Source organism: Perna viridis, chromosome 2 (assembly GCF_037379345.1).
Source record: "Perna viridis isolate PV_CMFRI_1.1 ecotype Kerala chromosome 2, ASM3737934v1, whole genome shotgun sequence".
NCBI lineage: Eukaryota > Metazoa > Mollusca > Bivalvia > Mytilida > Mytilidae > Perna > Perna viridis.
In genome coordinates this window covers 32,679,203-32,701,869 of record NC_142446.1, presented here as the reverse complement: position 1 = coordinate 32,701,869, position 22,667 = coordinate 32,679,203, and the positions used below count along the sequence as shown (strand labels likewise).

The window sequence follows — 22,667 nt, the reverse complement described above, 5'->3', positions numbered from 1 at the left end:
CTTTACTCTTCATTTACAATGCTTGAGTTGAGTTTTATGTGGTATAGTGTTTGTAATTGTTGGGTGCGATTCAACATGTGTGTTTCCTAAAACCATACTAATTATTAAATGTTTGACATCAGCGACATTGTTTATATTGGATAAACAAATGAACAATCATTATGTACATGTAACAATATATAAAAAATAACAATTTTCTTTGAACAATAAAAAGATCATGACAAAACAGGAAGTTCTTCGGAGTCAGATGAATCGTTGTGGATCAAAGGGGTTCGTGAATGAGCAGAATTATGTGAGTCGAGTCTTTCATAATTGTTAATACTGAATACTGGATTAGCTAGTAATGTATCACTATCGTTATCCTCTATTTCAGTTGCATGCGAATGAATATCAATCGGGGATTCACTCAAACGTAAATGTGATGCAGATTGATCATGATCATTGGCGCCATTTGCATCGTTGTAATTTCCGGATCTGTTGAGTGTTTGATAGTCATTAGAAACAAATGTAGAATTGTTAATGTTGTTCATTTCCTCCACCGATTCGCATTCATTTCCGCTGTGATTTATAAGCACTACATCTTCGTCCGAACCAAAATATTTTTTGTAAGAGGAGGAGATGTTATCTGAAGTATCACTCGAGTTTTTACAACTATCAATATCTTCGTAAATATGCTCTGCTAAACGCTTGCAGATGCATCGAGAATTTGGTAAACTTGTGTTCATGGAATTTTGACTTTCTGAGCAACTCTCCCCAACAAATATCTAGAAAAAAAAAATTCTGGTAATTATTAGTCTGCAGTGTAAGTTATTAAATAAGCATGTACTCCATTAGTACTTTAAAAGTGCGAACTGTGCCGACGCTCGACCAACTACCCAAAAATTGCGAACTGGCGCTATCCTTATGTTACCTTATAAAGGCCCTAGTATACTGTTATACAGGCATTAGAAACAGTGTTCACATGGTCAATAAGGTTGTAAGTTCAATCAAGAATCATGCGTATAAAGAAAAATGTGATAAGTCAAACATTTTTGTTAGTTTTCTAAACAACCTTATCTGCTGCCTTTTTCATATTACATGTAAGCACACATTAATGATAAATATACCAAATGAGAAAGTAATGAAAAAGGTCAAAAAGTTTTGTTTAAAAGTGGCGTGACACAATTATGATTAAAGGAGGCGTGACACAAAAATTATCAATCTATTTAAACTTATAAAACTATAATAGTATGTTAAGTTACGAGGGTAACTAACGTTTTCTTATCAGGTAAGCGCTAAATAAATTTAGAATGATTAACATGTGTTTTCACGACGACCTCACTTAAAATAATTATGCATATTAAATGAAAATGGGATGTAGCGCTCAATTACCATATATGGAAATGCTACGTCATTGGTTCTCAATCTCCATTTTGGTACATTGAAAAAGTGTACACGAGCCCGAAAAAATAATACGTCTTCGAAAATAGCTTGTAACTATGATGCAGAAGGGTCCACTGATCTGTGTATGGGTGCAATAATCGTATTTAGAAAGTAAGAAGACTTAAGTTCTTCTCGTTTATTGTCAGCATTTCGTTCTTTAGGCTGACATTCACTTGATGAACCCACATTTATTTTGCACACTATTTTTTAGGACTTGAACAGGACGGTACAACTAAAATATCGATACTCTGTGTATCGTTCTTTCTTATCCGCTTGGTTATATTTACTCAATGATAAAATGGAGTTTCTGTGATTGTTTTCGATTCTAATAGTGAGGACTAGTTTCTTCACCGAATATATTGCACGAAATGTTGGTCATTTTTACAATGGCTGTGGTCTAAGGATCTTTGATGCACGTTATATTAAAATACAAGCACGGTAAACTTAATTATGACAAAAGGGTGAAATGAAATGATTGGGGTTTTTACGGTCTTGACTATCCTTACCGATCTCGCACGACCGCCCCTTACGGGGATTCTGATAGTAAGGCCAGATAGTAGTAGAAGGTAGCGGAGCCCAGCCTTCGGGATACCTGACCAAAGAACTCAGAGTATGTCCTACTAGCGGTCTGGGCTGCTTTGTCGACGCTCTGGCCTAGTCCCAGACCCCACGTGGGTCCGAGAGCGTTTCTCCAGTCTAACTATTTGGGAGTACGTCAACTTGTAGAGTGACAAAAAGATGGCGTGGGCGACTTGTTTTATCTTTTTAGGTTTCGGCGAGCCGTGACACATGTGTCGACCGATAGTAATTGAAATGTAATTGAATTTCATTTGTCGTACGGAACTTCAAATAATCAAAACATTGTGATTTCGAGACCCTTATGGGTTATTAAATAAAATATTAAAAACCAATAAAAATGAACAGTTCGTATTATTATCCTCTGTACTCGTACACTTCCAAGGAGTTGCATTCCGCCAAAAATGGTGAAATCAATATTTCCATTGAAGATCGAGATCGAAACAGTTCAAAAAATAAAACACGAATTTAATTTACTTGATGTAACCAAGGATATATATATATATATATATATATATATATATATATTTACTGGCAAACTAAAATTCTCAACATATTTACTCTCAGTTGTAGAAATCGTGCAACAAACAGGAGCACTACGCATTTCAACCACTCGAACCAATGCCGTAACACGGCTAATTTAAACTAATTCGTATGGCTTGGGTCATCGGTGATTTTGAATCAACTTCAAGCGTCGTTTTTATTATATATGTATGGTGTGATAAATAAAATAAACCAAAAAATTAAAAATTAATTTTTTGTGTCACGTCTCCTTTAATTTCTGTTGAAAAATTTTCCCAACCATTTCAGTACTATAAGGTCAGTCAATTTTTTGCTCTCCCTAATTCCTTCACAACCTTTATTGTTTCGTAATCATCGACACAAGTGACGTCCGCAACGTTTGAACTACACGTTATTTTAAATTGGCTAGCGAATAGACAGAATTTTGAAATGACAGGACGAGCAATGTCCTATTTTATAAGAGTCAAAAGTTCAATAAAAAGTTTTAAATAATAAATACGGACAAATATTTATAAATACAAATATACCCAAAATAATCATGATTTATTGTTAACCCCTCGCCATTGCACATTTTAAAAATAATTGTTCCATAAAGTCTAAAAAGTTATTTTTTGCAGTTAAGTAACACATTTTCGTTGCAGCGCGTGACTACAATGTTCGAGAATCGCTTTGATTCATATCTTGTTGTATAGCATAAGCTATCTTGTTTCGTTTTTTTTTATTCTCGACTTGTGTCACATTGCGTGATTGCATAACTTTCAGAATGCTCTAGTAAAAAAAATGTCACAAAGGACGTGCTTGCCTATCAAGGCTAGATGGGTCACCCCATTATAACACTCAATGAAACGTAACATTACCGCTAATATAATAAGAAGATATTAACAAGCAACGCAATGTAGCAAAAGATTCCTTGCTTTTTTTAACTGATGAAAAAAAGGATATTTAGTCAAGGTTGCTGCAGTTCTATTCTTTTAAGTGTAACACATAAACGATTTAAAGTGATTTTGTCAACTTCTTAAGGGCGATAAAGATGTTTTCTTTAGTTGAAATGTATTTTCCCTCTCTAAGGACCGATATTTGTTCTCTACTTTAAGTTATATTACTTTAAGAGTTTTGCAAAAGGAAAGACATAGTAGAGATGAATACATCATTTTTTTGGTAAACCAAAGAGATGACGCAACAGACACTGAAGAGCCCTTTGGAAAGTAAGTGATTTTTAATTACAAGTCATCTCAATCACACGGTCGTCCGTTATGTGTGGAAGAGATTCTAGCTGAAAACCCCCGACAATGGAAGATCCCTGGCACCAGCTACGTAAAATGTATACAAATTTCACTATGTTTAAAGGGCTCGATTTACTGTTCGGGTCTTCGTCTTTCTGATAATGTTCCCTTTATGCCAATGAATACAATTTATACAGTACATTTTTTGTGCTGGAGTCCGTAAGAATCAAGCAAAGTTGAAAATAATGAATTTTGCTCAGAAACAAACACAAGAATTTGACATATTGAATTCATTCGTCTTTGAAGTGTCAGAGGATGAAAAATACTGAGTTCAAAGTTAAAATAGAGAGAGTCATCCCATTTTGATAATAATACCTAAAATTACTGACTGAATGTCATGTCATTCTACAGGCATTAATTTCTGATATCATTTCACGGGAAGACTTGTGAGTGATTAATCCACTGCCTGATTCTTACAGTGAATAGTACGTAAGCATTTATAGTTTTTAGCTTACTTTGAACCATCGGGCGACGTATATCGATGACAGTTCATCATCAATCTTCGATAAAGTACCATCGTGACTTCTTTGAGTCGAAAACTTGTAGTCACTTAAATTTCCATCCTCAGAGATAATTGTACTTATATGCTCGATGACGTATTTATCACGTGACCATCTGAACCAACCACATTCCTTCCTTCAAAAAAAAAAAGAAATGACTAGCGTACAGTAAAATATTATCATAAGTAACATAATGATGAAAATTATGCATAAAATATATCACAGCTTGAATAACAAGATAAAAAAAAGCGTTGTCAACTTTGATTCTAAAGGACAAGGAATATTATAATATTGGAAACACCTTATCGGAGCACATGGAATTATTTTTAAATGTACTTTTTTTAAAACAAAACACAGAAATTTGGGGTTTCGTTAACTATTCACGTGTATTCTTTGTATATATCAAAGGCTTGCACTGTCCGTAATATCTAGATCCGTAGATTTAGTTATAGTCCTGCACTCGAACGTTTTCTAATAAATTACTTTCAAGAGAGAAATTTAATGTACCGTAACTCGTGAACGGTATATGCAATTAACATTGTGTATATATGTATAATTATGTTTTGTCAGTCACCGTCCGGGACAGATGGGGGCGGACGTCAAAACGAGTGAACGATAGACCAGTACGGGATTGTAGGATACATTTTGTAGTAACTTGTGATGATAAAGCCTACGAAAAGGAATCACATAGCCGGTGAAAGCTGTACCTTATAAAACCTAGCTGGCCAAATGGTTTAGGGCGTTCGATTTAAAGCAAGCAGTGTCGCTATATATGTCATCGGTATGAGTTCGAGTCCCGCGGAGGGAACATCAAACACATTTGCTTTGTACCGTAAGCATCTTCTTGCCCTTTTATCCTTACGTCATCTTCCCTATGGCAAACATAAACCGGTGGGGCAGTGAAACGAATAGAGTCGTCACATTCTGAGAAGAGTATAGTATTACATATATCCGACTTGTTGAGTAGGGATATAAAATTTAGAAGCTTGGCATATGAAAAATAAGTTAGGAATGATTAGTCGAACACGTTTTATCATTTGTCTAAAGTCTAACTAAAACGTCGATCGAAAATTGAAATGTAGAAGAAAAAATATTAACATGTACACTGATTATCTTAAAGGGCCGTTCCCAGCCCCGTCACTGGTATGAATTCAGACAGCGTTGGTCATATGACTATGTGAACAAGCAGGCACATAAAACGTTACCGTAGACGGAGAAATGTTGTTTCTTAGGTTAAGTGATTTGTCTACATGACATTTTCATCCCCTTTATATCTTTTAAAGAGTTCCCGAATTAGGAATCTTCTTATATCTGTGTTTGTCTGACAAAAAGTAAATGCGTAAATTTGGTGATGAAATTCAAATGACAGATCCGACTAAATACAGTATCCTGAAAATGCCTATTTATGCAATGTGTGTGTGTGTGTGTTTTTGTACATTGGCATATAAACCTACCTTAACATCCCGGCTGTGGCTACTGCAACCATAACTAGTAAAATTGATAGACAGATCACAATCGTGGTAATGACACAGTACATTCCACATGTATCAAACATCCAAGAACCAGTCACGTGACCCATCGTAGGAAACAACGTTGGCACTTCGATATCACAGCGTTTGGCTATATTTATAACAATCGAAATTCCCCTTTCGGGTCCAAGTCTATGCACAAGATCAGATGAGAACAAAAAGTCATGCATGTCATCTGGAGGACACGGAATATTTTCCCAAATTGTCAAAGGGTCAACCGGAAGTGCTGGTGGTGGACAAGCATCACATTGCGCGGGCGTCATCTTTTACATTCCAATATCATCTACAACAGAAAAAAATGAAACATGTTAAGTATATTACAACCTGCAAACAGCAAGATGTGAGCTTTGTCAAACAAGTTTTAGCACGAATTTTTACTTAATATCATATTTGTGTTTCTCCCTCAGTCTGTTTTTTCTTACAAAACCAAAAAAGTAAAGTACATCAGATTTGTATACAACAACATGTCAGAAGGAATTCGCAAACATTAAAAAAAAAAGAAAAACAAAAACTTTTACATATTATTATAACACATTCAATGCTAATATAATCTATCATTATAAAATATTCGGCGGCGAACCACTTGAATGTTTTCAAAAATGCTATTATGCCTTAAGAGTTGCGGTGATTTCATTTTCGTTCAGTTTTTATTCAACCAAAAATACCGTTTTAAGATTTTTAAACCAGACTTGATGGTATGGAATCGTAATTCGTTTTTCCAATCAAATTTAAATTTTAATCTCACTACAAGAACCATTATTTCTGTACACAAATCATTATTTTGCTATGTTGTTAAAACGGTTTTTGCCACAACATAACACTAACCATGATGTAGTACATTTATATATTTCTCACTTATATACGAGGCAAAAATGAAATTAACGATTCCCACGACCTTGACCGTCATTTTGGAACATAGCTGACAGCATGTACTTTCATTTACCCATCTCATATTCTTTAATTAAATTTAGTTATTTTTTCCTTTAAGCCAAAACACTTTTCTATAAGATGTAGAGTTTGTTATTTAAAGGATTAAAATATAGCCTCGGTCTCAGACCGGTCTCGTTTTTTCCTGTTGCACGTCTGTTTTCTGTCCGCCAAGAGACGCGTTCAGTAATCTCATTTAATTAAAAAGAAATTGATACGTTTAGTTGTTGATAATTATTAAGCCTTAATGTTTAAAAAAAAACCACTACAGTCGTGTTTGTTATGTACATTACTGAAGTCTAGTGAACACTGGGAAATATATTTGGAAAGGAAACAATAACTTTAATTAAATTAATTACACTGTATAGAACTGGTATACACATGCAAATGATATAAAATATAGTAGAAAGTTGATGCGATTTTACACTAAGCAAATTTCATATGATTGTGTTTCTTTTGTCCTTTTCCCCACTCTGACTAACGTCATAGACATTTTTATAATTAAAAAAGATTCCAAAAGCGACACAATTTAGAGTCAATTTCTAGACACATTTCGAACTTAATGCGTCTCTTAAATATAGCGAAAATCCTGTCCTCTTGAGTGTATCTAAATGAATGTCTTTAAAAAGAAAGCACCTGAGCTACATAATTTAATCAGATCCTTTACCAGAGAAATCGTAGACGGAAATACATTTTTTAATGAATCACGTGTCTATCTCTATAAATTGTTATTTTAAGAATGCTGATATCACTAGTAACAACCGAAAGATTTTATTGAGGAGCGTTGTAAATCAACACCTGCGGTTGCGGAACCATTTTTCTGTCAATGTCCGTTTACAAACCTCAACAAAATAGTGTAGTGGTCGGTATTTATGATTTAATTTCAGGTGTAAATTATTAATTATTTATTTATACCACTGATAAACCGGTTATACATGTAGAATGTAACTGGATTTTTCTTATATAAGATACGGAAGTCTTCTAATACGACGTAAGAAAGATAACTCTGTTTTAATCCAGTATCAGCTTACGGTCTCAGTATCGTATTAATTTTCCCATAGACTTCTATAGTGAAGTGCATATTTTTAGGATTTTTTAAAAAATATGTAAATTGATTCAATAAAACTTTCACTTATGTAGCATTTCTAAGGACATGTGAAAAAATAATTTCCCGCAAAGAAAATAGGGTGAGTCCACGAAGATTGGACAGAAAAGTAGTCTTGAACTATAAACAGCCATTTTCCCTACTTTCACTTTCGTTTTGCACTCACCAAACCAACCTTTTCAGTGGAACATTTTTATGATATTATGTTAGATTTTCTTTTAAAAAAGTTCTTCATCTTACAGTGTGATGTTTGCTCTATTTTTTAAGTCATTGTTCATGTCTTTTGACAAAACATTAGTTTGTAGAGAGGCAAAAAGAAAATGCACTATATTTTTATGGCATCCATGTTTTGACGTACACCCGCTCAGGGATATGCAATACGATACTGGTACCTTAAACAGTATATAGAAACTACTCTTTGTGAATCAAGAGGAATAACCCGAGTCTGTAGAATGATAAAATATCTACAATACAGAACTGTTGTTGAGAAAAAAACATTGGAAGGCGAAAAAAGGTCAAAAAAAAAGAATACATTCTTGATCAGGATTTTGGACTGTACTTAGATGTACTTAAATAGACGGACCTTATGCATACTGTTTGACCTTACCATGTATGGTCGAGGTCAACGAGTATCAATTCAGTTTACGTTTATTTTGACAAGATATATAATGCGACTAAAATATATGAAGAATATCCATTAAAACAGAGGAAAAAACTGAGTTTAACAAGTATAGCAAATATAAATACAATGTATGTATCGATTGTGAATGTATTGATACATAATGTAGCAAAAACCCAGTATTTTACTCCCTTTGACCTCGCTAGAAAAAAAATATAAGAGAACTTGAATGTAGTCCTGTTTTATAATCTTATACAGTCCCCATTGTTTGAAACCCATAAATAAAACATTTATACGATAAAAATAACGAACAACGTAATTAATTTTCAAAATCTTAAGAAAATTATTGATTTCTGCGATTGCCTGAATGCCGAAGACCATAAGCTTATATATGCAGTCGGACCATATGATTATTTTTTTTAATACGTACAACATATGATTAGGAGCGCACACGTACAGTCCTATTCCCGTATGGTCTGTAACATATTTATTGTGACAAATCTTAGTGGTACAGCATATGTCCACAGAAAAAAAAAGAAATCCATAAAGCTTAGTTGGATTATTGGGCCTTACAACAGTCATAAGTATTTTACCAACAGACTAAGGGCTTTTAATGTGATGACCATTGCATGGCTGTTTCTTTCTATAGCATATTTACTGCATTAAAGGACGAGAATGATCAATCGAAGGGCCTCTGTTTGCCTTGTACTAGTCAAACATGCTGAGTCGGGTCTTTTATCCATGTGCTGGCTCTAAGAAGCAACAGCTCGCAGATAGGCATGAAAATTCATTTGTACATGTTATTCTGAGTTTGAGTTAATCAGTCGTTCATCTTCCTATCCATCAGCCGCGTGCTTGGTGAAGAAGTAGTAACTGCAGATTAAGTCTTTGGTACGACTAAGTCGGGAATCGAACCAAAGAACTCTCGCATTCGAGATGATCATGCTGCAACAAAACAACTGAGGCCATCACGGCATCAAATTTGTGATAGCATGCAGGTCTAAATGTAGACATGAAGAGTCATCCAGGTCGATTGTAAAAAAACCTGTTCCCCAAAATACAAACTAAAAAACAGACTCACACGAAAATGATTGTGACAATAGAAGACAAATTTGATGCATTTGATTATATTCAACCAAATAAGTAAAGCCTTGATATAAAGAATACATTATAGTTCACTATTTTAATCTACATGTACATTTTGGACATACATGTATCATTGCCGTTATGTTTCCCCTACTTTATATTACATGTACAATAAAACATCTACTCATATGTAGCAAAACGATGATTCGGAAGTGCTTTTAATTACAAGTACATGCACCATCTATCACGTGCATTATATCATTAACACTCATGTATGTGTAATAATTGTGTAGGTGGTAAATTGGTTGATTTTGAATCCCTTATTCTTTATAATTGTTCCACGGGATTTAAACACATAATTACCAAAGTTTGGCTGCCCATACTAAAGTTATTTCAGTACTGAAACTGAAATGAAACCTTTTCAATCGAATCATTTTAAATGCAAATCACTTACTTCATTTATCATGTTATACCGGTATTCTGAAGTCCGTTCGTAAATTCCACCGGGATTAAAAAAAAAACGAACATTAAAAACCACCAAAGGAAACTGGACAACTAGTCAATTTGAAAGTACAAAATGTAGGTTAAAAATTTCATGCTTAAGTCAGATATTCTATTGGAAACTTAACTTACTTTGTACTTCGTGATTCAGTTATATATGTAGCGTAACATATAGCAATCCACCTGTCCTTTATCAAATGTCAAACCGATTAAACCCGTATACAGTGTTACTAAAATCAAATCGTAGACCGACCCCACACACTCATTACGTCTTTATCACCAAGGAAAACACATTTTTCAATGACATTGTTTAAACTGGTACATGTATTTCGAACTTGACCTTCCATTGCACATTACAAGAAAACACATGTTTAATGGCACATTAAACTGGTATGTCAATTGCACATTGGCTACCAAAAACAAATCCCTGTTGCGAAAATCAAACCAAACTGTTTATACAGATGTACATATAACCCGTATTAGTTAGTCCTACAATGTATTCGAGTACTTCCAAACTTGTGTTTTGATGTTTTCCAATTTCATAAAGCACATTCAATCACGTAGATCCATATTTACATGTATCAATTTCAGAGCGTTGTAATTGCACATGTTATCTGTTTCTACATGTATATATGCCTCTTGAACTTCCAGATATACGACCGTAGATATATATATATTACGACATTCTGGCCCCGTTTACATGTTACAACTGAAGCAAAGCATTTAATAACTTTTTACTATATTCAAATCCACTCTTAAACAATAAACAGAAATGTTTTTTTTTCTGACATTTTATAATCACAACCAGACGACATCAACAACTTATTAAATTTCCAAGGTTAAAACCCAGCAGTGTCCCGTATTAAAATTGCAACTTTAGCCACAATGTGAAACGGTAGTTTTACTGTTAGGTGTAAAAAGCAAAAGTACACTTAATGTATAATTGAGTTACCGTTAAATTAATACAAAAGTACTTTGGGAAAGTTACAGTTTTGAAAGTAAGATAAATGACAATTTCCTTTGTTTTAAGAACTTGCGACATACAATAGTACATGTAACATCATTAATACATGTAGTACAAATTTAAAGGCGTGTTCGTGTAATTTGTTTCAGTAATTGGATATAAATGGAAGTAAGAATTGCGCGGATATGACATTTATGAACATTGTAATTAAAGTACTTGTCGTGACAATCGAACGCAATATTAATAATTGTCGTGAAATGGTTACCTCAACCCCCGCAACAACACGCACTGTTTATACATGCAAAATGAATGCAATGTCATTATTTCAGTTTGGGTGATCAGAGGGTCTGCAGTAAGAACCCGCTCTTTCTGTAGGAAGAGTTTGTCAGTTTTGATCAAAATTTTCAACAATGAGCACTTATATAAATTTCTGGATCGGCGCCCCCTTTCATATAAATTTCTGGGTCGGAGCCCTCCTTTCATAAAAGTTTCTAGATCCACCCTGTAATCACAATGGTTTGTACACTATTTTAAATGTACTTGTAACTTGTAGATATATTGTATGTTGGTAAAATTTGTTTATAGCATTTTAAAAATTTGACACTCTTTAATGAAGGGGGCCGGCGATCTGTGTACACCAATTCTCATGTTCGTAATTTTTTAAGATTAAAAGTCATTTACATGTATCTATTCGCAAAAACAAGGAAAGACATGATTACGAAAATTATAGTAAGATATAATTTGAAGACAAATATATATTATAATTATTTTATTACAAATATATCACAGTTATTGCATACACATGTAACATATGATAAAAACAATGCAAAACTAGCAAAACATGAAGCACTTTCAGACATACATTGTAAGCATAGCACAAAGTCAATTTCAAACAATTTATCACTGCCGAACTTCCATACGTATGTAAAAAGATGCTTGGTCTGCATAATCTTGAGCTGTCATCTGTTGGTTGAGGAATCTGTCTTTAAGGATGGCAAGTCTGTTGTCGATGTTTCGGTATTTCTTCTGCTTTGGTCTTGTTGTTGTGCCTGCCGCTACCTGTATCTGGTTGGCCACTGTGTTTGCTTGTGTCTTTTGGAGCAGTTCTATCAATTGGTAAATATTCGGATGGGTGTGTCTAATGTGTTTTTTCAGCTTGCTGTGTCAACATTCTAAGTGGTGGTTGGTGCGTGGTCCTTCGGTTGAGAAATGGTTCCATTGGTTCCTGTCTCGTCCCTCTATCCAGTATTCGGTTACATAGTCGGCGAAAGCTGTTGTGTCGATGTTAATGACTTCTGCGCCTTCTAATACGCTGAACCAAACATCATCTACCAGGTCTGTTGGGATAAGTGGAAGTACGGCTGCTCGTCTCACCAGAAGTCGTAGGTCGTCGTTCTCTTAGTAGTATAATGGAAGAAACAGCTCTTGAGTGACACGTTGGGAAAAGCTCTCTGTGCGGAATTGCGGGTAGCAGTCTCGAAGTCGGTGAAGAAAATATTTGGAGAAAGTTGTAGTCCTCGTTGCTCGCATGCAGTCGTGAGTAGGTTGAAGAACCGGTCGTATATTTGTTCGCTCTTTCCAGGAAGAAGGGAGAATATTAGTGGGTACATCATGTCATCATCTGTAGCATGAAGAGTATATAGTTGGGTAAACTGTCTTAACCATGTACTGATAGCCATTAAATTCAAGTCTGACTCTGCCGAACTTGTTTGGTACAAAGTTCACTGCAAGCATTGCATTTGCCATCGCTGCCACTTTTTTAATGAACCTAGACTGACATTGTCTTATAAGGCATAAGTGAGATTTGCTCAATCTTTAATGTGCGCCATGAACAATGCAAGCTGACATTTTAACTACAATTCATGAAAATTATCCCAGTTAGATAAAAAAAAAATAAAAAATATAATGACAAAAGCTAAAGCCCTCTGATCATGAAAACAGAAACATGTAGATTAATACTGGTTCACCCAATAACTTGTAATTAATAATAATAAGGTATATATATATTTGATGACTATTGTAAATAATTTTAATAAAATTACATTGCCTAAACAAATCTTAAATTATTTTTTAATGAATTCAAATAATTGCCTTAAAAAGAAATATTTTATTAAATTATGTATTGCTTTAATATGCTTATTTTTTGTGCAAAAAAACAGAAAAAAAATAAATGAAAAAAATATTATATTATTATTAAATTTTGTGTCTGTAGTCAATGAAATCATTAAAAAAATATCATCCAACATTTATTATTGAAAAACGTAAAATACAGGTAACTTTAAACTATCAAACCCTTTTGAGGACCCCATAATCCCTAACCTTAATTGATGTTGTTTTAGTCTAATAATTAAATGTTGGAGAAACGTGAGCACACCAAGTTGATACATGCACATTGTTATAAATGTCAATTGCCACGCTCTATAAACAAAGACAAAATTGCTTAAATGTTTGTAAATATTTCTATAATCAGTTTACTTCTCAGTTACAACTCAAATAATACCAAGAAAATTTACAGTTTGGAAGCAACAAAATGAAATAAAGACTTACCCGCACATTCGAGATCAAGATTGTGTCAAATTTACCATGGGAGCGGAAGATACAAAATGTCATTTTGAATTGGTTATCTACTTAAACTTTGATTAGAGAAGAGATGCTTCAAATTCAAACTATGTCAATAGGGGCAATCCAGGAACGTTTTACATGTACATGATATTATATGCCTATTTAGATGTAGGGTAATTCTCATCTACTATTACTGGAACTGTATAACACAAATCCACTTAAAAATACTTCAAGTAAATAAAATACACAAGTCATTTTATACATGTTCTGTTTATGAAAAAGATGATTTAATTCAGATTGAAGGTGAATGCCTGTCTATTACGACATGGGCGCTATCTACAGGTTTATAGTTCATAAAGAAATTGTTCGTAAGTACAATGTTAAACTTAATCACTACAAGTCATCTAAGAAACTGTACGTAAGTACGCCACTAGACGTACTACAAGTCCTCTTAGATACTGTAGGCGTACTAGGCGTACATGTACTGCAATTCTTTCTTTAAGATACTGTACATAAGTGCATAGCTAGGTGTACATGTACTGCAATTCTTTCTATAAGATATTGTACATAAGTGCACAGCTAAGCGCACATGTACTGCAATTCTTTCTCTGAGATACTGTACGTAAGTACAGCTCTACAGTTGCAACAAGTCCTTTTTTAAGATACTGTACGTTACATATCCTAACTTACAACAAGTTTATATCTTCATATAAATTGCACATGTGTAAGATGTAGTTGGTTTCTAGTTATACCACTTCTCCAATGAAACGTCACCATGGTAGATCTCTATAACAACTTTCATAGGCATTTTGAAATAAATGAAAAAAAATATTCAGAGCTGAAGGTATATTTGTACTTGGAGCAAATCTAATACACCACATAGTACATAAAAACATAAAATGTATGCATATACAGAAACCGTGCAGTTCCAGGATGTCATTTTCTATTTCAGAATCACTCCCTAAAATTGAACTTGTCGCCTCTTTCGCAGTGTTTTTTGCGTTTTAGATCACAAGAACATTAATTTTCAGTTTAAACGCAGACACATCTATCTAAACAGGAACCCATTATAATGCATGTCTATACTTGACTGTAATTTCCATTTTGCGTACGATAAATTACTTGAATTAAACTAATTCGTTGTCCCAGTAACAGAGTAAGATGGTGTATAATTAGTTTTCAAAATAAAAAAAAACATTTATTGATTTAAATGATCTATATTCTGACAAAAACTTTTTCTTTGGTTATTCTTTGTTTTTACAGGTTTTAAAATGCTATGTAAGGAACTATTTTGGGATATTTAGGGTTCAAGTTATGTGGATTTCATTTTGTTTTGACTTAAGGTCAACAGAATTCATGCATGAATCGCATAATTTGATACGATTCTTGTGTGCACACTTTCATTTGGCTTGCTTAAATATAGTAAATAATCGTAGAAAAACACAAATGGTTATAGTATCTAAATTACTCGAGAATTACATGGAAAAGCGGTAAACGTAATTTTCATTTCAAGCTCCAGTTGAAACTAGGTCGGGGTGGAAGATTTAAGGCAAGGGTTGGTATTAAAATAACTGAGGGCTGAACAATCAAATCGAGATAATTAAAATAAAATGAGGGTATATCTTGTTAAAAATCAAGCATTATTAATTCCTTATCCTTATCCTATTGGAAGGATATTTCCTGAACTCCTGTCATTAGCTCCTGAAAATTTGTGTATGTGTGACATCTTTGTCTTTGGTTTACAAATATTTTAGTGTATTTAAACAGGGCTTGACTATACAAAGGCAGATGTTATAGGTGGTCATTTGGTCTTGCCCGATCTTTTAAAATATACTTTTTGATAGTCCGAATCTGTAGAATATATAGAAAAAGTAAAACGAAAATGAAAGACATCAAACAGACTATGTAATAAATCAATATGCTAAGCGGAGACTCCAATAATTTCCTCTAATTTACTGAAGTCTTTATTTTTACGAAATTCAATCCAAAACCATCCTTCCACAATAAAAATACAGACCTAATGTGGTCTTTGCACGGATGTTTCTGTCTGACACATGTTTTATCGTAACAGTTTATTTCAATGAAACATGACCTTCTCTGAGATGAAAACTGCTCAGTATGGCATGGTAAATCCAGTTCCAATTTCGGCGGTAGGTGCAAATGTTAGAATACTGCAAAACTTCTTCTGTGGGTCTTAATATTGGTGGTTTGTCAAAGTTTCGTTGTTTTTTTTTAGATTTTGAAATTCATTAATTTCATATTAGAATACTAAAAAGGCCATTGAAATTCAAAATTTTGTTTTGTATATATACTCGTATGACACGGAAAATTTATAGAATAAATCTCTCTGGAAACACCGCTACGACCTTCCTCCTGAAACGATTTAGTAGACATGATATCAGTAGAAGAGATGCAATTATTTACTATCTTTAAAAGTATTTTTATGTATTTTTAGATTTGTTAAGAAGGGATGGTAGCAGGCATATGTATATACACTTGTATACCGAGTTATTTATAGTCATTTATCATTAACAATATATTAACCTTTTAAGTAAGGGTCAATCGTATACACTGGTTTTTCAATATCATTTAATAAATTACTCGATGACTAAATGATTTAACTAAATCTTGACAAAGAACAAACAAAAAACGAACAAAACCCACAAAAAACCTTGGATTTTTTAAACATTTATGTTCATTGCAAGCCAAAAAATTGTGAAAACGTTAGCTAGTTAACAAAAAAAAAATCATCAAAGAAACATTTACAAAGTATAAACCATTACTTCAGATATTATAAGTATAGTGTCTTAGTCCAGCCAAATTCAGAACCAAACAACTGGTCTTGTTTTACACTCTCCTTCTTTCAAAACAACATGATAAGCTTTATTAACGTCTGTGAGATAATATAATGGTGAAGTAATGTTGCTAAATGGACGCAAAATGGTTGTGTGACTTCCTTGAAAGGAATCGTTAACAGGAATCGTTACAAGATCGCAATAAAGTCTACCGATATGTCAGACTGATTCAGATTTTTCTCTCTTTGATTACAAATTTATGAGAATTTGTATACTTTATGAGTTAGTTTTCTGGCTGCTTGTTTTTACTACTTAACAAATACGATAATAGCAGGATGATACAGCCATGTAAATTGTTGAATAGGAAGCTGTCCAAATGATATACTGTGGATAAACTTGGTACGATTCTACAAATAAATAATGCAAGCTGTTGATGCTATTCTTTAAGGCAAAGCAAATCTGATGTTGAAGTTATATTAGACATTTGCCATTATTACACATTTTTGTAGTAAAGTATCGTTCAAAACAAAAAGTTATATGAATTGAACTGATGAATATCGAGTTAATATAAATTATACAGTGTTAATTTAAATTAGAATTATGAACAAGCGAACAGTAGCCACGTTTAAAAGGTAAAAACGAACTACATACAAAAATATAAATAAAATGTAAAACATATATAGAATATGGGCCTACATTTTTTCCTTACGGCCTTTGTGAAGGGCAAAAAGTATTGAAAAGAAAACTAATGACCCACAACATAATGACAAGGTGCCCTTCAAAATTTATCTTGATCATTGTGAAGATGCGTCCAGTTCTAGATGAAAAATAATAAAATTAAAAGTGAGCTGATGAAAAGAAATTGAAAACCGGGTAATGATGACTAAATAATGCGGGTTTTGACATTCATTCCTAATTGGTGGGCAGTCCCAAGAAAGCTGATGAAAAGTTGTTCTAGGAACTTTGGTTGGGTGGTTGTTTCCAAAAGGACAGATACTTTTATGTCGTTGACAATGTGGTTTGTATCCCGAAAATGTTCACTGACTGGTCATTCCTTTCCATTGATGACGTTCTGTTTGTGTTCTACAAAATGATTACCCAACCTCCGATACGTCTCGCCCACGTAAATCATTTTACAGCGTTTGCAAACTACAGCGTAAACGACGTTTTCTAAGACCATCTTTAATCTTAAAGACGTTGTCTGGTCCGACAACTTCGCAAGTTTCCCAAGTAAAAGGATATGTCGAGCAGCGTGGTCGCTTACAGCGTCGTGTGTCTGTAACTGGCAGGGCGTCTAGTGACACTCTTGAAAGAACTCGTCACAAGGTGCTTTCCTTTTCTAAAGACACTAATTGGAAGCGACATGTATTCGTCTTTAAGAACTATGGATCCTGAGTTGCAAATCAGGATGTTCTGGAATGTAACATTGTATTGGTGATATGTCAAGACTAAAGGAAACGGTCACTGGTGTTTCTTATCGTCTTTTCCATAGACTCAGATCTCTTAACTTGGAAACTGGCGTGATCGTTCAATCCAGAACTTTATTCGGATAGCCAGTAACAAATGGCATCCATGTGTTTAAAAAAATGAATTTGAAATTTTACCACCATGTCAAGGAATGAAAGACTCTCATGGGTAATGTTGAAGGTATATTTGATGGCTGGATGGTAAGAGGAAACAAAATCGATGAAAGATATCAAATCACATTCTTCTTCGAAGGACATTCCCAAAGACATCGTCTATGTATCTTTGGTAAAGATCTGCTATGGGGCCATGAATTCAGAGAACATTTTTTCCTCCATGTAGCCAACAAATAGACAAGCAAAGCTGGGTCTCATTTTAGTTTCCATTGCCACCCCACCTGACTGGCTATATATTAACAATAGAAATGAAAGGTATTGAGATTGAGGACAAGTTCAGAAAGCCTTAAGACGATATCAGTTTTTTTTTAAATTGCGCATACAGTATGGCTGCACTTAGCACTTTACCAGTTAAAGATTAAGGGCAAAACCACTGTTTTATTGTATCCAGACCCGGATTTAGATGTTTTGAACTTGGTTTCAAATAAAAGAGTAGGATTCCGTCTATTGGTTGCTCTTTTCTTTTTTTTTGTTTGGGGGGGCAAATTTGGCACGAACTTTGCAAAATTTCCAACAAAAAGGGAGTTCCAACCCTCCGGAATTCCCCTTTAGATCCGCCACTAATATAAATGTTCATGTATGTCTCTGAAAAAATGTAGACAACAGAGAAAACAATCAATCCGACCTTCCTAAATATCCGATCGATGGTTCATTCAGTCTGATAATTAGAATAGGAGTGCACCACATACACGCGTGTTTACGCGGCCCACGTTTGGCTGTTAATTAATGACCATTTCGATTAGCTCCATTACAATTTTTTTATTGTTAGAGATAATAGACAAGACAGTTTTCCTTATTTGGACTTCTATAAACGATCAAAAACTTTCTTATCTTCTTTTAGTTTGGTTGTGTTTTTGGTTGAGACTGAATCCATTTTTCATGTAGCAGGGATATAAGAGCGAAGTAAAACGTTTACCATCGCTAGCTTTTCGGAAATGTTCATAAGGTCTTCGTGGTAAAATATAGAAAGGTTTGCCATTATTACGTTTTCATTAAATAATCATGAATATATAGATATGCTTTTTGTACATAGACAGTCATAGCAGTCATACATTTGAAGTATATGTACAACGAATCAAACATTTGATTTTACTTAGAGGTTAAATCCGAAGTAAAAATGTATTAAAACAAGTTGATATTTTGGTGAGACAGTATCCAAGACGAGCATTTAGTCCTACCAAAAACGACTATCGGCATATAAAGATTTGATCGAAATCATAAACTTCCGAAAACTCAAGGATAAACAAAACGAGTCTATCACATGAAAAACAAAAAAAAATAGCTATGTTGTTTATAAATGTTTTCAAAGTTAACCATGAGAAGTATATATTTTCCATATGTCAGCATGTTTTACATTTATCTCTGAAATCTCAAGTGGATATTGAACCACTGAAGTGATAATTCGCAAATTCACCTGCAGATAGTTAGTGATTTTATCTCTATTGCACATTATGTAAAATGGTACTGTCCTCTCAGCTTGATCCACACAGCATTTATCAGCAATTTAGGGGGTATTGTTCCTATTGTTATCAACTAAAAAAGGTCAAAGGTATAATAACGAAATATAAAGGTATACAGTGGTACCTGTCGATCTGCGTACATGTATATTTTATTCATATTAAGACCGTAAATCGTACTTAATGTGTACAGTCAGCAATTAGCATAATTATTTCAAATTTGACTCTCCTCCTAATAATAAATGGTTGATTTTCTAAGAAGTTTCAAAGAAGTATCGTGTAACGTAAAATTGGTAATCATTACTAAACAATTTAGGTAACATTTCACATTGAGAAATATGCGAGGGTTCAATTGACAATTCAAATTGTACAATATATTATGAGAAGGATAGAAACTTGAACCAGATGTTCGGGTGTAATTTAATGTTCTCTAACTTTGAATTAAACATAGATATCCAAAACAGTTGTTGAAACATTTAAAACGTACTGGTTCATATTGAAAAGTAAATAATTTCATGTATTATGGCTCAATTGCTCACGCAATATATTAAAACACCCCGAAGGACTAACCCCTACCCCAATAAAAAAGGTACAGAAAGAGAAAACCCAAACTTAGTTTTCTGAATGTTGAAACTTTCGGACGAATGCCATTGATGTTTCGACTATATTTCAAGTACATGCAAAGAATGCACATTTTACTCTTTTTCTACGAAAATGGGTTTTACAATTATATTTCTGTTAACTGAAAACTAGTTTTGTGGTCTATAAATAGTGCCGAACAATAATCATATTATTATTGCTAATTTTTAAAACAGATGCACTTCAATATATATTGTTTACATGCGTCCTACGGGTATAAAGTACTTTTCGCTATCCGATCACACAGCAAAGATATTTTCTTCTTGCAGGCACGTGTTATAAAGTGGACAGGTTCTTTGTATTGGATACATTTATCGGTATGGGCTTGAAATGTGATCAAAACGTATTTAGTTTTAGTAGGAAGAAATCACGCCATGTATAGAAAAATGCAATACCATATAGCCAATAGCCAAAACAGGACAAAATAGCGTAAAAAGAATAATTTCACGTTTAGAGCTAAAATTTGACTACAGATTAAAGCTGAATACCATTATATTCCCTACGAAAACATACGCAAACTAAAGCAAAACATCAAATAAAAGGTATCAAAACTACATTTGAAAACTATAAATCTTATTTCGTAAGTTGGTTAAAAAAATTATTATTATTGATTGACCTCGAAGATTTGTTGCACGCGGTAACTGCAGAAACAAAATGCACTTACTACTGACGATTGTATATCCGTTTGGGCGATAAAATTTATCGGCAGATAGGAATTTCGATGATCACAAATTGTATGGCCAAACTTTATGGAGATCCTTCCAAATCAGATTTAATAGACAAATTTCATTATAATATTTTTGCGCTGAATAACCCTGACTTTTTCGAATACACTGCTGAAATTTACCTCAAGGAATTTACATTAAATTAAGATAATAAGGACAGCTTGAATTGTTCTTTTCTAGATTTAGATGTTTTCATTTCACAAGGTAAATTCAAAACTAAAATTTACGACAAGAGGGTCGATTTCTCGTTTCTAATTGTTAATTTTCCTTTCCTTGACGGGACATTCGTTTGACTCTTCCATACGGTGTATTACCGGTAAATTGTGGAGTCGTTGCCGTAAATTAGTGGAGATTTTTTCAAAATTCTTTCATAAATTTAAAGTTTTGATGCTGAAGTTTGGTTGTACTTGCATGTCGTAACTAAATCGAAAATGGGATTTCGCATCCTAGTTTGTATAGTAATGCAATAAATAAAGCTTAAAAAGTTTAAAAAGAATCTGAATGTTTGAATAAACTTATCCGTATCATTATTTTTTTAATAACAAATATATGTTTTTATTGGTTCTAATATTGACTCTCTTGTCAATAAATTAAATATTAACTTTATTACATTTCGTCCTACTTTTTGTCAAAGACCTTGTTTTTCTTAGATATTTTATTATATGTTTTCACTTAATCCTGTTGAACGTATTTTAATTGATACTTTTGTCCTAGAAAACTAGTTTGATTCTGAATATGACACTTTTTTCCAGAAACATCGGGCACTCTTTGGAGGTAGATACAGCTTGTTGTCCTAGTTGTTAAAGTGTTTGTATTCTGTATCGATCTTAAGAGTTAAATCCGAATTTAACAGATTTTAGAAGTTCGTTTTATTGGTGTATGTTTCCACTACTGGCCTAGGTAAGGGGAGGGTTGAGCTCACAAATATGTTAAACCCCGCCACGTATTCCAGTCAGGAACCTGTAGTTATTTTATTTTAAGTTTAGTGTTGTTTGTATTTTGTTTTTTTTCTATAGATTAGGTCGATTTTCATCTTTCATGAGTAGTTTCACATCATTTATTTTGGGGCTTTTTACAGCTTGCTTTATTGTATGGGTTGTGTCTTTCATTGAACACCGTGAGGTGACTTGTAGAAATTAAATTGTTCGTTGCTTGGTATTTGGTGGATTACTATCTCATTAGCAATCATACCACATATGAGGCCTATTTTTAAATTGCATATTCAGAATATTGCAATTTTGTCATTTCTGTTACGAAAAATGATTTAAATATTTTGCAGTTCGTGAAAAATCCCACATCATATACCAGTTTCTATTATTGCGATTTCATGTCAATTAATCGCATTTTGTTTGTAGAAGTGAAAACGTCGCAATAATTTCTCAATTTTCATCGAACATTCATTCTATGTTTACATTTAACTAAGGAAGTAACAATAATGATACCAATATTGAACCGATAATTTTGCTTATACATTGGCAACTTTTTTTTTATATTTATTCGATATTTTTTTTATACTTGTATTTCCAGTCCGCCGATCCATTCCAGTCAGTTGAATAGACTTGGCCAAAATTGAGATGCTATCACAATGAACACCTCCCATATTTGTGATATAAAAGGCGATAAATTTCTTCCTAATTGAATTATTTCCAATCACCCACTTACAAATTTCATATCTCCCCAACTGATGATGTTTGGTATGATCAGGGGAAAAAACATTCGCTCACGGCATAAGTCAGATCAATGAAAGGTATAGAAGTATATATACATTATGTTGATTGGACAAATTGACCTTCTTCATCCTTGAAATTGATATCT

At 33.5% G+C, this 22,667-nt stretch overlaps 1 protein-coding gene across 4 annotated transcripts in view; it reads right to left on the bottom strand.

The window, feature by feature from the left end:
- Positions 1-118: 118 nt before the first annotated feature.
- The window catches only part of LOC148624688 (uncharacterized), a 36,219-nt gene continuing 13,670 nt past the window's right edge, over positions 119-22,667 (bottom strand). For 2 of the 4 annotated variants that reach the window (XM_088567530.1, XM_088567526.1), the window contains exons 2-4: positions 5,758-6,115; positions 4,259-4,439; positions 119-764 (exon numbers count right to left, since the gene is read on the bottom strand). In XM_088567530.1, the coding sequence (XP_088423656.1) occupies positions 216-764; positions 4,259-4,439; positions 5,758-6,095 (1,068 nt within the window). In that variant the 5' untranslated portion in view covers positions 6,096-6,115 and the 3' untranslated portion in view covers positions 119-215. Of the gene's footprint in view, positions 765-4,258; positions 4,440-5,757; positions 6,116-10,202; positions 10,907-13,581; positions 13,682-22,667 lie in introns of those variants that run through there. The other 2 variants (XM_088567528.1, XM_088567527.1) reach the window with 2 other exon arrangements.